Source organism: Lissotriton vulgaris, chromosome 4_1 (assembly GCF_964263255.1).
Source record: "Lissotriton vulgaris chromosome 4_1, aLisVul1.2, whole genome shotgun sequence".
NCBI classification, from domain to species: Eukaryota; Metazoa; Chordata; class Amphibia; order Caudata; family Salamandridae; genus Lissotriton; species Lissotriton vulgaris.
In genome coordinates, this window is record NC_141691.1 from 1,108,493,385 (window position 1) to 1,108,507,931 (window position 14,547).

Sequence of the window (14,547 nt, forward strand, 5' to 3'; positions counted from 1 at the left end):
CACTCCTCCACGTGCATAATGGGACAGAAGTCTGTAAAGAATCCATGACTGCTCCAAAATCAGTTGGTACTTATCAAATGGTCTTCCACTCGAACAAGCGCAGTAACCTAATGCATCAGAAACTCCTAGTTCAAAAACTCAAAACATCCCCTCCAGATGCTTCTGTAGAAGATAATGGAAAAGCAAACAATTGGAGACAAGCTTAAGAATGTACAGAGTGGAATGGAATGGACGAATATTGGCTACAATTGGAAAAGTAGTTCCTAAACTCCAGGTTTCTCTTACTGAATGGAACAAACATTAACCCCAGAAAACATTAGGAGAAAAAAAAACTTGGAGGTTTGTTCCCTTTTTCTAGTGTCAAGGAGACAACCCTCCATAAATGTTTGCAGTAAAAATGACAATCAAACCGAAAAGGGGCCACATGGGGATCAGTCCGGTGAATGAACGAAAGGTAACTCAAGACGGGTGGTCGTGCTCTACAGAGACACCACAATACACACTTAGCTGTACCTTGGTTGGCACCCTCTCGGTGGTATTCAGATTCGTCTTCTGGGGGGTTCGGTATGTAGTAGATCTGCTCGGGAATCATACTGGCAACCTTCTCTTTCAGGGCTTCTTGGCTATTCATGCTTGGGCTGATACTTCTTTTCACCTTTTCTCTTCTTTCATGAGCCAATATCTTTTTGGTCCGTGCTTTAATATTCTCCCAGCACTTCTTAAGCTGCTTAAAGTCCCTTACGGATACACTAGGCTGAGAGTTGTATTCGTATGCAAGTGCCTGCCAGGTGCGTTGTTTCAAAGCAATAGTCCTCGCGTCACTTTTTTTGCATTCAAGCACATACTTGTACTTCTCAACTAGCGCAAGCAGCACACCCTTTTCGAGTTCAGAGAAGTATTTGGCAGGCTTTAAAACTTCGTTGTTTTGCATTTTGCTCAGCGTCTTCAAGAAGAGAAGATTCCTATAAAAACACAATGAATAAATTAGTATTTAGATCACCTATAATTAATTGGAGCAGTTATCCCATCATGGAAACAAACATTGACAAGCGAACAAAAGAAACCAGTGCGTGGTAGTTTAGAGCATCAGTTCTGCCTCCCAGGTTCTGGGTATGAGATTCACCTGTAAACCCCCCCCCACCGACGCCCAAAGGATTCATTTACTAACCACTTGTAATTAACTGGATGCCAATCTCTGTCATTTGTGGAGCAGCTGGCATACTCAGATACAAGCCACTGGTACACCCAGAAACAAAGCCAATCGCACAATGACAAATTGACAGGTAGTAGAGGGGCAGGGGCTGGAATAGAGATCTCTAATGGTCAAATCAACACTTCATGATTATAGTTAAAGTAAAACAAAGATAGCACAAAACACAAACAGTTCCCCCTGCTATAATGGAAAAAGTATTCATTTCAATGAGAGCCAAGGAATCCTGTGTGCATAATTTAGCAAAGACTAAATGAATAATGAAAAAAGCATAACCAGCAACTCTGTGGATGGCCACGTCACCCGCAGGGATACACTAAAGGGGATAGCCCCTTAGTGTTTCCTCACTGCCAAGTACTTTTTCTGTGGTCACCTAGCCTATGAAGTTAGCCACACCCAGCACAAGATCACGTCTCCCCCATGACCCCAGGTGTTTGACCTCACTTCCAGGAAGTCGGTGGGGTATTTAGGGTGACTTGCCACCTGGCTATTCCTCTTTTGGTGGCCAGCAGCACTCTTGAATGAGTGGAGTGGACACCCAAGCACGCATGTCACATGGATCGGCAGCCGCAGCATGATGTGGGCGATGCTGGAACCTAAACTAATGCGAACAGACAAAAAAGATACGAGGGAAAATATTCAAATGATTCTTTGAGGAAAAAACAATGAATTAGTCTCTACCCGCGGGGTCCAGTACACACATGGGAGGATAACTTCAAACCTCCACGCAGTCTCAAAAATGTGTATTCAGGTGTCTTGCACAGGACTTCTAATCAGTCGGACTCCTCCAATTCATGAAGTCGACACGTTTCGACACACTAAGTAGGGCCTCATCAGGACATGGGCAAAAAGAACGCAATGTGCAGGATCGAAACGTGTCGACTTCGTGAAGTGGAGGAGCCTGACTGATTAGAAGTCATATGCAAGACACCTGGATACACACTTTTTGGACTGTGTGAAGGTTAAGTTATCCTCCCATGTGTGTACTGGACTATCTCCCACACAGAATGTGCACAAATAGTTTTTTCCAGAACCATCATTAGATTGTATGGGTAGGAAGGAATCAGAAAATACTGATGATCATTGTGTTATTGTTATTTGTTAAGTGTGTCTTATGTATGTTTAAGACAAATATAAAGTATCGGTTTGAAAGTCAACTTCAGGTAGATTTGTGAGTGCATTAAGTAATAAGTCTGGGGACTAGGCTCCCACATGTAGGGACTTTTCCCACACATCTTTTTTTGTCTGTTCTCATATGTTTTTGCCGAAATGTGTTGGGGTGATTAGGGCAAACCCCTGTGCTTTATCTATATAGGAACCTAAACTAAGGCACACCCTCAGGGCAGGCAAGAAGGTGCCCGACATGCTGGCGATCCACGTGAGGGGTAATTACCTAACCACACTTGGCAGGGGCCAACTGCTACATGATGGGGGAGAAGCACTGATTAGACAGGCAGCAGACCTGGTTGCCTGCAACCCTAATATGGTTTGAGATAATCCCAAGGGGTGAGTGGCAGGCAGCTCAGTCACACTCAGAAGTGGAAGCCTCTAGAAGGGTGAATGCCACAATGTAGAAGTTCGCTAGGAACTTGGGATTTGGCTTTGGGAGGTACAGCCTGCTATGCACAAGGACGTCCATTTACTTTGCCAAGATGAGTTGCAGCTATCAGACCTGGGCAACGAGGTATTTGTGAGGAACACTTGGTGGGCCCTGAAAGATTTTGGTTGTGGGGGATGAACGCTAGAGCTACACAGGTGGGGGACTCGGGGTCGCGGTAGGCCACCCTGAGTCATGGCGGGTGGCGGGTCTTAGGGCTATCTTAATGCAAAAAGTTATAAATACCTCATCGGGTGGAGAAGGGGCCGCTAAATATGGGATCCTCAGGCCATAGAGGGCCATGAAAAAAAAGCAACCACAACACCTTCGTCCTGTAAGGGACAGTTGGTATCCTGACAGCTGGAGGTTGGCCTTACTTTGCTCCGTGGTGGCACGGGTGCAACAACTATTAAAATCATTGGGGCACAGCCCCAATGTGAAATATGCTGCACCGAATGAATAATAAGATGGCAGGGTAATGTCCGGTGGCTGGAGATTGTTTAAGGATGGGTGTCAGTGGTTAGTCGTGAACGGCGCTGCACTCGTATGATCACCAGTAAGTTAACCCTACTTGTGCACTTAATAACAGAATATGAACAAATGTGCGACAGTTTTTTCCCACAAGAAAAGCATGTGGTCTGTTTTGTTGATGATACAACTTAATTTTGTCACAAAAGTATGCCTGTAGACATGTCAGAAGACAGAAGGGCTAGGGGTGGAAACACTAACGACAGTGTGTTCAAACTCTTGTCAGGAGGAATGGATGAAGCTGTACAATTCGAGAATGTGTTAACAAAGAGGTAGTATGGCACACTGTAAGGAACGCTTGACTGGAAGAATGCTGGAGGAGGGCATTTATTTTTTAATTTATATTATTTGAAAGGTTTTATATAGCGCTGGCTAGACCAGGAGGTATCAGAGCGCTTTACATGTGTGAAAAACAAGATTACAGGAGTTGCTCAAACAGCACACAATATAAACAATAAATATAAACATTCCATTGAAGTCTAAAACAGAGACATAGCAGGAGCAGATACACTTACATATATAGTGGCTGGGGGTGGGAAGAGATTAAGGGCTGAGCTGTTAGTGAGGTAGAAATTTTGAAAGAGGAAAGGCAGGGCAAGAGCAGATTGGGAGGGGGGGATGGTCAGGAGGGAGGGATTTTAAGAGGGAGGAGGGAAAGGAGGTGGGAGTAGGATGGGGAGACAGTCGTTGGGAGTGGAGAGGTGAAGGGGAGGGAGTGAAGTAGAGGAGAGTAGGGTCAGAGAAGGTCGAAGGTCTGATTAGGGACCGAGGAGATGCAGTTTAAGGTCCTTTTTGGAGGCAATGTAATAGGTGTTGCCTCACAATCAAGATCGGCAGACTCTACTGAGGCTTCTTCAGCCAGGTCATAAAACCCCCACCATTTTGTAATCACAAAGCCTCCAAACAGCTTAGTTTGAAGTTAACTTTATTTAGTTACAGAGCAGGTAGGTACTTCAGCAACAGCATCTCTGTGGCTCCCCTCAGTTGTCCCTTTCAACCGCCACCTTTAAAGTTCTATAGACATAACACATTCCTGACATAGATGCAGAACCTGCCACTTGGAAAAGCTGCAAAATAAGGGACAAAAGTGTGCGTGGTGAGTCTCAGCCACGGTGGTCGGCGTGATCTGCAGCGACTGTAAAGAAAGCATCAGAGCTCTAATTTGCTGTGGGCATGGCCCACACCAACACAGTAAAGAGTCGAAAAATTGTGGTGTGCTAAGAGCATATGGTGCTGGGTGTTAACAATGTGGCTATGCCTCACCAGCAGCAACACATCCATTGCTGCCAGAGTTTGGGTTGCTCCACTTCCTGGCTATACCTGTGGCCAGGATTGGCTGATGAGGCTATCGTCAGAGGACTCGGGTGTGTAGACGGTCCAGGATGGGTGACCCTGCTAGCTGGGGGCTTATCAGACTGCATTTGCATGCGCTGAGCGCTGGAGGGAGGTGGTCCGCATTCTACCAACCAGAGTGCTTAGAGTATGGGTACTTGCAAACATTTACCCAGGGACCAAAATGTTCAGTCTGTGATGTGAACGAGGGCCACACTGATGTCAACAGTGTGGAGGGGGAGATCCAGGAGTGGGATGGTAAGGTGGGTGGAGGGGAAGCAATGCATGTACATCTAATGAGTGAATTGCACAATGTGAAACAAAATAATATGGGGTTAATCCTGGCTTCCCCATTTTATCAAATTGTGTGATCCTAGGCAATTATTTCATTTAACTTTCCCTATTTTTTCTTCATTGTCACATAAGAAAACCATGAAATACATAACTTCAGATTGTGTGCTGTAAAAAACATTCCCTGTGTTTGACTAAATAAACCATAATATTGTTCATGTATAATAGGAACCCGGGCCAGCCACAGAGTTACACATAACAACTGATTTGCCTCTTAGTTCACTATTGGCATTGTCAAGGTGGGGAGAAGAATTAATGTTTTCTTAAATTCATTTTTGAAAATTATCACTTTAAGAAAAATACTTCTCCAAGCACTGATCTAATCTGATATACTAAGGTCAAACCGTTCTACATATTAATGAAATACACTTTTTGAATTCTGATGAGACGATCATATTTTTGCACTTTAGCTGCAGGGTGTCTTTAAAAATAAAGGTGTTCCTAAAGTCAAATGGTGCGGGACAACCTAGTTACTTCCTTTCGTTAACTTGAATTAACCTTTAAATTAAGACTTGACTATTTGTTTTTGAAAATGGTAATGTTAGGACTGAGTCGAGTAAAAAGCAGTCCAGTACAAGAAAAATAAAATGCTTCGGGTTTTAAAAACTGAAACATTTTATCTTTCAGTGCCAAGGACAACCCATTGATGTCGTCCGCAGTACAGAAGTGGTGCGGAGGACCTCGATGGGCATCCTCAGTACCATAGAGTTTAATATGACTATTTTAAATAGATCTACTGTTTTCTGATAAACTCATTTTATAGTATCTGCCAACTGTAACTTTCTGGAGCTGCTTCAAATCTTCTCTCACATGGTTCCACTTTTTAATTCATCTGCTTTGTTTACGGTCATGAGCAGTAAGGGGATAAATTCTCCATGCTGTAATGAGCCATGTAGCTTCACAAAATCTAGCCCATTGTCTAAGTTGCTGATGTACTCTCTTGAGTACATCAGCATCTCCTGATGATGTACTTCTGAGATCTGTACATGAACATCAGTTTACATTACACACAATCAGATTCCAGTTTTTTGTTAGGGAACAGGGAGATGAAGTGCTTTGTCCAGAATCACTGGATGTTGAGACAATGCTGGGACTCGAACCTCATTCCCCAGTTCCAAAGTTTGAAGCTCTAGCCGATAGGTCGCGTCTCTTCAAAACTGGAACGTCGATTGCAACTGCTTGGTCCACGTGGGTCATTATTTCCAGAATATCCCTGTGGCCGTTAATTCCCCATCTTTCTTTTTTAGGACAATCCGGTTTTATGCAGTAATGTTTTTTTTTAAGTTTAAAAACAGTATAGTTATTTTTAATATTACAATTAACTTGCTAATAATAATATATAGAGTTTTCATACAAACATGTTAAAAAACTCAATAAAAATCATGATGAAATTGAGCAACTAGTCTATAGTAAGTCCTAGCTTCTATGATTTTTAAATAAAAGCGGAAAAGGAGGGCAGGGAAAAATAAAGGTAATGGTATTGAATACATATTCATAAAACTTGTCATCCTAAATACTATATATACCAAATAAACTGCTGTAGGAAAATAGTATCAGCTTTCACAGTTACCTCCACTTTTTGCTGGTGTTATTCTGTTTTCTTGCCAGTCTGACTGGAATCCTGCTAATCAGGACCCCAGAAGCTGTGCTTCCTCCCTAAATGTAATAATGGTAAGTAATTTGGTACCTTCTCAATCGGCTACGGGTGTACCCCTGTAAGTCTCTAGTATATGGTACAAAGGTACCCAGGGCATATTTACACCAGAAGTCTACCATGGGCTGCAGCAAGTATTATGCCACCCATGAGAGGCCACTCAAAATGTGACTACAGGCCTGCCATTGCAGCCTGTGTACGTTGGTGCTAGCACCACTTACAACAGATATAAGTTTCCTTATATCTGAGGTCACCACAATTAAAACCTATATGTCACCCCTAGGTCAGGCTCATCAGTCCTGAGAGCAGGATGCTTGGTTACAAGCGTGAAGGTGACCCTGCATGAGCAGGGCTCCTCTACAAACTCTGGAGTCAATTCTCCAGGCTTTCTAAGAGTGGTCAGCCATGTAATCCATTTAGTGGACATGAAGCCAAATACGAGAGGTCTGTCCGTATATTGGCTGGATCAAACCGGTCATGTTTGGAATCAAACATGTTGGAATTCTACCCCAACACTGGTATTAAACATGTATGGCTACCATTTAAAACAGTTATGAAGAGGGACCGATATATAGGGGAGTGGGTTGAATACCATGTCTGATATGTTGCAGAGGTCACGGCTCAGAGATAATACTCTCTTCAACTAGACTGGCTGATGCAAAAGAAAAATAATGGGACACATGCCTCTGGTTGGCAGACATTATCCCTGGACATACATCCGTTTGTGGTGCACTTGAATGCCTAATCCAACTTAGTTTCAATATGCTTTATTTCTTTCATTGTGATTGTGAAGTATGTAAACTTGGCTGTTATACCAACAATTGTGATGAAAAGTTATTTTACTTATTTATTTTCATTTGAAAGGTTTTATATAGCGCTGGCTAGACCCGGAGGTATCAGAGCGCTTTACATGTGTGAAAAACAAGATTACAGGAGTTGCTCAAACAGCACAAAATATAAACAATAAATAAAACATTCCATTGAAGTCTAAAACAGAGACATAGCAGGAGCAGATACACTTACATATATAGTGGCTGGGGGTGGGGAAGAGGTTAAGGGCTGAGCTGTGGGTGAGGTAGAAATTTTGAAAGAGGAAAGGCAGGGGGAAGAGCAGATTGGGAGGGGGGATGGTCAGGCGGGAGGGATTTTAAGAGGGAGGAGGGAAGGGAGGTGGGAGTAGGATGGGGAGACAGACGGTGGGAGGGGAGAGGTGAAGAGGTGGGAGTGAAGTAGAGGAGGGTAGGGTCGGAGGAGGTCGAAGGTCTGATTAAGGACCCCAGTATTTGACGAGGAGATGCAGATTAAGGTCTTTTTTGAAGGCAATGTAAGAGGTGTTGAAACGCAGTTCCTTTGGGAGGGCATTCCAGAAGATTGGCGCGTTTCCAGAGAGGGAGCGTGATTGAGTGGTTTTCTTTTTGAATAAGGTGGGGATGAGGAGGAAAGTGTTTGTGCTCCTCATCGTTCTGGAGCTGCCCACTTTTTAAGGTTTGTTGGTGAGGTACAGCGGGGCATTCTGGTGTAGGGATTTATGTGTGATGCATGCTGTCTTATAGGAGGATCTACCTTCAGTAGGTAGCCAGTTGAGAGCCTACAGGGCTGGGGAGATGTGGTCAAAATGTTTATAGCCAGTGATGAACCTGGCAGCTAGGTGGAGCACATATCTGAGTGGGGCTATGTGGACTTTGGGGGTTCCTGTGAGGATAACGTTCCCATAGTCAATATTTGAGAGCACCAGGGATTGTACGACCCATTTGAAGACTTTAGGTGGGATAAAGGTTTGATATTCTTCAGGTGACGGAGAGTGAAGAGAGCTCTTTTAGCAGAGTTTTTTATGTGATCATTGAGGGTTAGATTTTTGTCAGTGGTAAAACCAAGAGATTTCACTGAGTTTGACAAAGAGAGCGAGCAGTTGAGTGCATTGAGGTCAGAAATCCAGGTTTGGTTGGGGAGTCCGTTGTTTTTAGGGAAGAAGAGGATGATTTCAGTTTTCTTGGGATTGAGTTTGAGGTGGTTGGAGTGTTGGATCTTGTTTAAGTTGTGGTTAAGATGAAGTACATCGGCGTGAGACCTAATTTTATAGTACAGTTGTGTGTCATCAGCATAGAGGTGTAGTTGATTCCTGCTTATTTCAGGATGAGGGTAAGAAGTTCTATAAAGACGTTAAAGAGAGAGAAGAAGTACATAGGGCCTTGGGGGACGCCTATGGACACAGAAGAGGGGTTGGAAAGACAGGCATACATTTTGACTAGTTGAGTTCTGTGTTGGAGAAATGATGTGAACCATTTAAGGACCTGATCATTGAGGCCACTGGAGTGAGTTGAGAAGGGAGTTGTGGTTGACTGTATCAAAGGCAGCCAAGAGGTCTGGGGGAATGAGAAGGCAGGATTCACAGTTGTCAAGGGAAGAGTGGATGTCATCAATTATATTAAGTGTTTAAAAATAAAAGTCAAATGTGTACAAGTAACTGAGCCGCTAATTAAAAACGATACTGCTAATGTAACTATCCAACAAATCAAAATGCATTCAAATATTTTCTCAAATTTGGATGCTATTCTATCCAGATAAGAGCTCTTGTTCACTTTCAGGGTTATTTTTAAGTTATTTTCTATCATAGCATTTATATAGCGCTGAAGCACATTTTTGGACTATAACAAGGTGGAGCATGTAGCAGAGTGTTCCACTTGTTGAGATCCTATAAACTAAGTGTTTTAGTGTTGGGCATTACGTACTAATGAGGTGCAGTGCCAAGGGGTGGTGGTGGATGAGTAAGAGCCATTTTAATTAGCCAGCAGTATTAATTTGCTCTGCGGGTTCTGTTCTATGTTTTATGGTTTTCTAAAGGCAGATGAAAAAGTTAGAGATTTACCTGGATGGTCTGCGTTTTGAAGTCAGGTAGAGGGGACTAAAACATGCAAGTAGTTACAAGTCTCAAAACACACAAATGCTTGTGGTCTGCAAGAGAAGGGGGCATTATGCCACAAATATCTGTAGTCTTTATCACTTTCAATATAAATACATTGTTTTTTTAAGAACAAAAACTTTCACCCACCCTAGGGTGGCATGCTTCATTATAGGGTCCATCCTCACACAGTTCATGGAAGATTATAATGTGGGCTGCAACTTTCCAGCTAAGGGAAAGCAGTACTGTAGATGATGGTCTGAGGGTTACCTATGTGAGCGAAATGGTGTGTGTGTGTGTGTGTGTGGAGCAGAGGGTCACTTAGGAAAATGTGTGTGAATTAAAAGTACCTTTTGGTCGATCTAAATGCAATGTTATCAAGTCACTAAACACAAAGCTATCAACAGCTGACCACAGATTCTGCACCTTAATTCCCAGTCACATTCAATTTACTGTCCCGTGCATCCTCTTCAGGCACTTGCCAACATTGAGTGCCAAGGGAAACCAGATAAATTGAAATTGATATACGCCAAAAAGGAAGGAGCATCAGAAATAGATTCGAAATTGCCAATGTCAGTTCATCATCTTCTTTTATTAATGAAAGGTATTGCACTTAAATTGAAAATCAGTTATTAGCCAAGGTGTTTCGTTACTGTCACAGTAGGACCTTCATCAGACCAGAAACATTCAATAAAACACAATATAAATCATCACACATAAAAACATGTACACCAGACATCACATTTTTACACATACATACACAAAAATTCCTAACCACTATCTGTTCCATAGGGATCACACTCGTAAAACACAGATAAAACACACGTGACGTATTACATCAAAAAGGTCACACTAACTGTAGTTTGTCACTAGACAGCCCACAATACATACATATTAATTATATACAATCATAGGCACGAGGGAGAGAAACATACACTGGTCCATATCTGTATAGCACATTCCACAAAGGCATTGTATACTGTGAGAAAGCGGCGAAGGCTGCGAAACGCGTTGGGTGTTGTTGTTGCCGAATAAAAGCACTTAAACAAAGCTGAACGGGGCCTCGACTCTCTGTCATTGAACGACTAAAGACGGTAAATTTTGGATTTAACGGGGCGAGGCGAAACCCCGTCGAGGCCCGCCATCAACTAAGAGGCGCAGGCATGAACTTCGCCAAGCTTTTGGAATATATATATATATATATATATACACACACATACATATTCCTAGTAAGATAAACATATGTACATATACCCACGTATCCATCTGAATACATATTTACCTATAAATATATCCATCAGCGCATTAAACTTTTCTGAAATACAGAGTCAAGAAAAGTAAACGAAAGAGGATCACCTTATAGAAATAAGGGGCGTAATACAGCCTTCCAATTGCTGAATCACTGCGTTATGCCGATTTCAGGCAATAATGCTGCGTGAATGTATGCACACTCTTCCAGGTCACAGCACAACGTATCTTCTCCAGTGGCATACCCGCAAACAAAGTAGTTGAGGTGGAATATGCTCTAGCTGAAAGCACCCTGGTTCTTCGACTAAGAACATCGGTGCGCTAGCGTGTATGTACAAACTTCATTGCTACAAGGATTTTTAAACTCGCTACTATTTTTAAAAACTGTTTGTTACCCTGATTACTTAGTGTGCTGACTCCCCGGTCCACCGCAGCAATTCATGCTGTTTGTTGTGGAGGGAGGAAAAGCGACTTCACTTCCTGGTTGCTCCACGGCAGGCGGCCATCTTCCTAGGGTGACGCTCTAGTCTCCCCTCCTCCCCTGACTACAAAAGAGCTCAGCGCTGCCGCGCATAATAGATTGACTAAGAACATCGTTGCGCTAGCGTGTATGTACAAACTTCATTGCTACAAGGGTTTTTAAACTCGCTCTATTTTTAAAAACTGTTTGTTACCCTGATTACTTAGTGTGTTGACTCCCCGGTCCACCGCAGCAATTCATGCTGTTTGATGTGGAGGGAGGAAAAGCGACGTCACTTCCTGGTTGCTCCACGGCGGGCGGCCATCTTCCTAGGGTGACGCTCTAGTCTCCCCACCTCCCCTGACTACAAAAGAGCTCAGCGCTGCCGCGCACGATAGATTGACTAAGAACATTGTTGCGCTAGCGTTTATGTACAAACTTCATTGCTACAAGGGTTTTTAAACTCGCTACTATTTTTAAAAACTGTTTGTTACCCTGATTACTTAGTGTGCCGACTCCCCGGTCTACCGCTGCAATTCATGCTGTTTGTTGTGAAGGGAGGAAAAGCGACTTCACTTCCTGGTTGCTCCACGGTGGGCGGCCATCTTCCTAGGGTGAGGCTCTAGTCTCCCCTCCTCCCCTGACTACAAAAGAGCTCAGCGCTGCCGCGCACGATAGATTGACTAAGAACATCGTTGCGCTAGCGTGTATGTACAAACTTCATTGCTACAAGGGATTTTAAACTCGCTACTATTTTTAAAAACTGTTTGTTACCCTGATTACTTAGTGTGCTGACTCCCCGGTCCACCGCAGCAATTCATGCTGTTTGTTGTGTAGGGAGGAAAAGTGACTTCACTTCCTGGTTGCTCCACGGCGGGCGGCCATCTTCCTAGGGTGACGGTCTAGTCTCCCCTCCTCCCTAATCTACTTATTTACCTGCCCAGCCGTGCAGCGGTAACACGCAGCGGGAGCGCCGTAGACACGCCGAAGAGGCGCCTAAGAGAAGCCAGTCCGCGTCCAGACGCTCCCAGCTCCCGGCTTCAGCCGGCATCATGGTAGGAAACAGCCTTTCATACAGTTCCTCCTCCCTGCACGCTTTACGGCCCATCACTAACCCTCTATGCCTTCATTCGGTCCTCCCTATTAATACGAAGGCTCACTGTAAAATGTGTGATTGGAGAATGTCCTCCCCAAACACTGCAAAACTTCACTCCTTACATAAGTGGAGGATGTTTCTTCTCAATTGCCGGTCCCTGCCGAAGCATCATACCAAACTGGCCATGCTGATAGAAGAGCTCAACCCTGAAGCCCTCTTTCTGACAGAGACATGGCTCCAGTTAGAAACTGATCCGACCACAGTGTGGGCCACCCCCCTGGACTGATCATTTTTTAATACCCTTCACATGGTCCATAAGTTCCCCCCCACCTTAAAAAATCACAATAAACACTGGGGAAGAAAATGGGCCTCGCTCCCGCTCCCTGAATGGGAATTGGCTCTCACCAAACACCCACCCCAGAAGGCGACCAACCCTAATACTGCCACTGTCAATTTTGAAAATTGGATCTCCAGTACCCTTGATCAAGTTCTCCCGAGGGATTCCCTGAAATCAATAATAAGATCCAAAGTTGCTCCCTGGTATTCTCCCGCCCTCAGAACGATGAAACAATCCTGCCGCAAACTTGAGAGAGCTTGGAGACAGGAACGTTCACAACTGAAGAAGGCAGAGTACAGAGCCGCAATAAAGCTCTACAAAAATGACATAAAATCCGCACAAGCCCAGTTCTACGAATCCAAAATTAATCTGGCTGCGAACGCCCCTAAAGAAATTTTTAAAATAGTCAAATCTTTAATTTCTCCCTCCCATGAGCGTCTGTCATCTGACGGCGCACAAACCCGTTGTAACAATTTAGCTACTTTTTTCTCCCAGAAGATTCAGGTCATTTATTTCTCATTCAGCACTGGTAATGATGACACGGAACCTACTACCACAACAGATTCTGACTTTCCCGTCCCCTGTTTGCTGGACAAATTCCCACTTCTTGATTCCATCACATTAGATAGATTGATTCCCAAAATCACCTCGGGATCTCCTAATGACCCAGCACCCCCGCAGACTCTCATTAAGGTCACTGATGCCATTCGCCCGGTCATCCTGGATGTCGTTAATGCTTCCATCACCTCCAACTCCGTCCCAGCTCCTTGGAAGTGTGCGATGGTTAAAGCTTTACTGAAAAAGCCCACATTGGACCAGAACAACTTGGCCAACTATCGACCAATTTCCTTGCTTCCCTGGATGAGCAAACTGCTTGAGAGGTACGTCAATAACATCTTAGTAGATTATTTAGAATCTAATAATCTGCTACGTGCCTCTCAGACGGGGTTCCATCCACAGCACGGAACTGAAACTGCTCTTTTAGCAGTGACGGAAGAAGCTAGAGCTGTGCTGGACCGGGGAGGAAAAGCGGCCATCATATTACTCGATCTCAGTGCCGCGTTCGACACGGTCAACCATGCCACACTATTACATCGACTGAATGGCTTGGGTGTGTCGGGCGCGGGCCTGGAATGGCTGAACTCCTTCCTGGATGAGCGATTCTTCCAGGTGGTTGATGGCGAGGCAGTCTCCCCCAAGCATCCACTCAGTTGTGGGGTTCCCCAGGGCTCCTCCCTAAGCCCCACTCTTTTTAATGCTTATATGCGACCTCTAGAAAAGATAGTCCATCCCTTTGGTGTGCGTATTGTCACCTACGCCGACAATACCCAATTGGTGGTCTCTTTGGACCACTCTGAGGGGTCGTCTAACACCTTAGGTCCCTGTCTAGAGGCTGTTGCTAAGTGGATGCAATCTTCCTGTCTTAAACTTAACGGGGAGAAGACAGAGAGTATGCTGCTGGGCAACCCTTCTCCGACCGCCCTAGCATCCATCTGGCCCACATGTCTCGGCCCTCCTCCCCCCTCCCAAACCTCAGATAAAGAGCCTTGGAATCTGGCTTGATAAAGCGCTCGACTTTTCGGTCCAAGCCACTAAAACAGCCTCTACGTGTGTTGGGCTAATGAAAATGCTTAGCAAAGTGCTCCCTTTGCTTCCATTCCAGGCGAGGAGGGTCATGGTTCAGGCCCTGATACTCTCTCGCCTGGATTATGGAAATGCTTATACATAGGAGCCCCAGCAGCAGTGACCAACAGGCTTCAAGTCACGCAAAACTGTGCTGCTCGACTACTGTACAATATTCCCCGCTGGCAGTCAGCCAAGAAAGCCTTATAAGA

General features: G+C 44.3%; 1 protein-coding gene across 5 annotated transcripts in view; it reads right to left on the bottom strand.

Moving 5' to 3' along the window:
- Window positions 1–14,547, bottom strand: part of MSANTD3 (Myb/SANT DNA binding domain containing 3) — a 310,518-nt gene that overhangs the window by 156,104 nt on the left and 139,867 nt on the right. For all 5 annotated transcript variants that reach the window (XM_086965335.1, XM_086965337.1, XM_086965339.1 and 2 more), the window contains exon 3: window positions 514–962. In XM_086965335.1, the coding sequence (XP_086821461.1) occupies window positions 514–962 (449 nt within the window). The remainder of the gene's footprint in view (window positions 1–513; window positions 963–14,547) is intronic.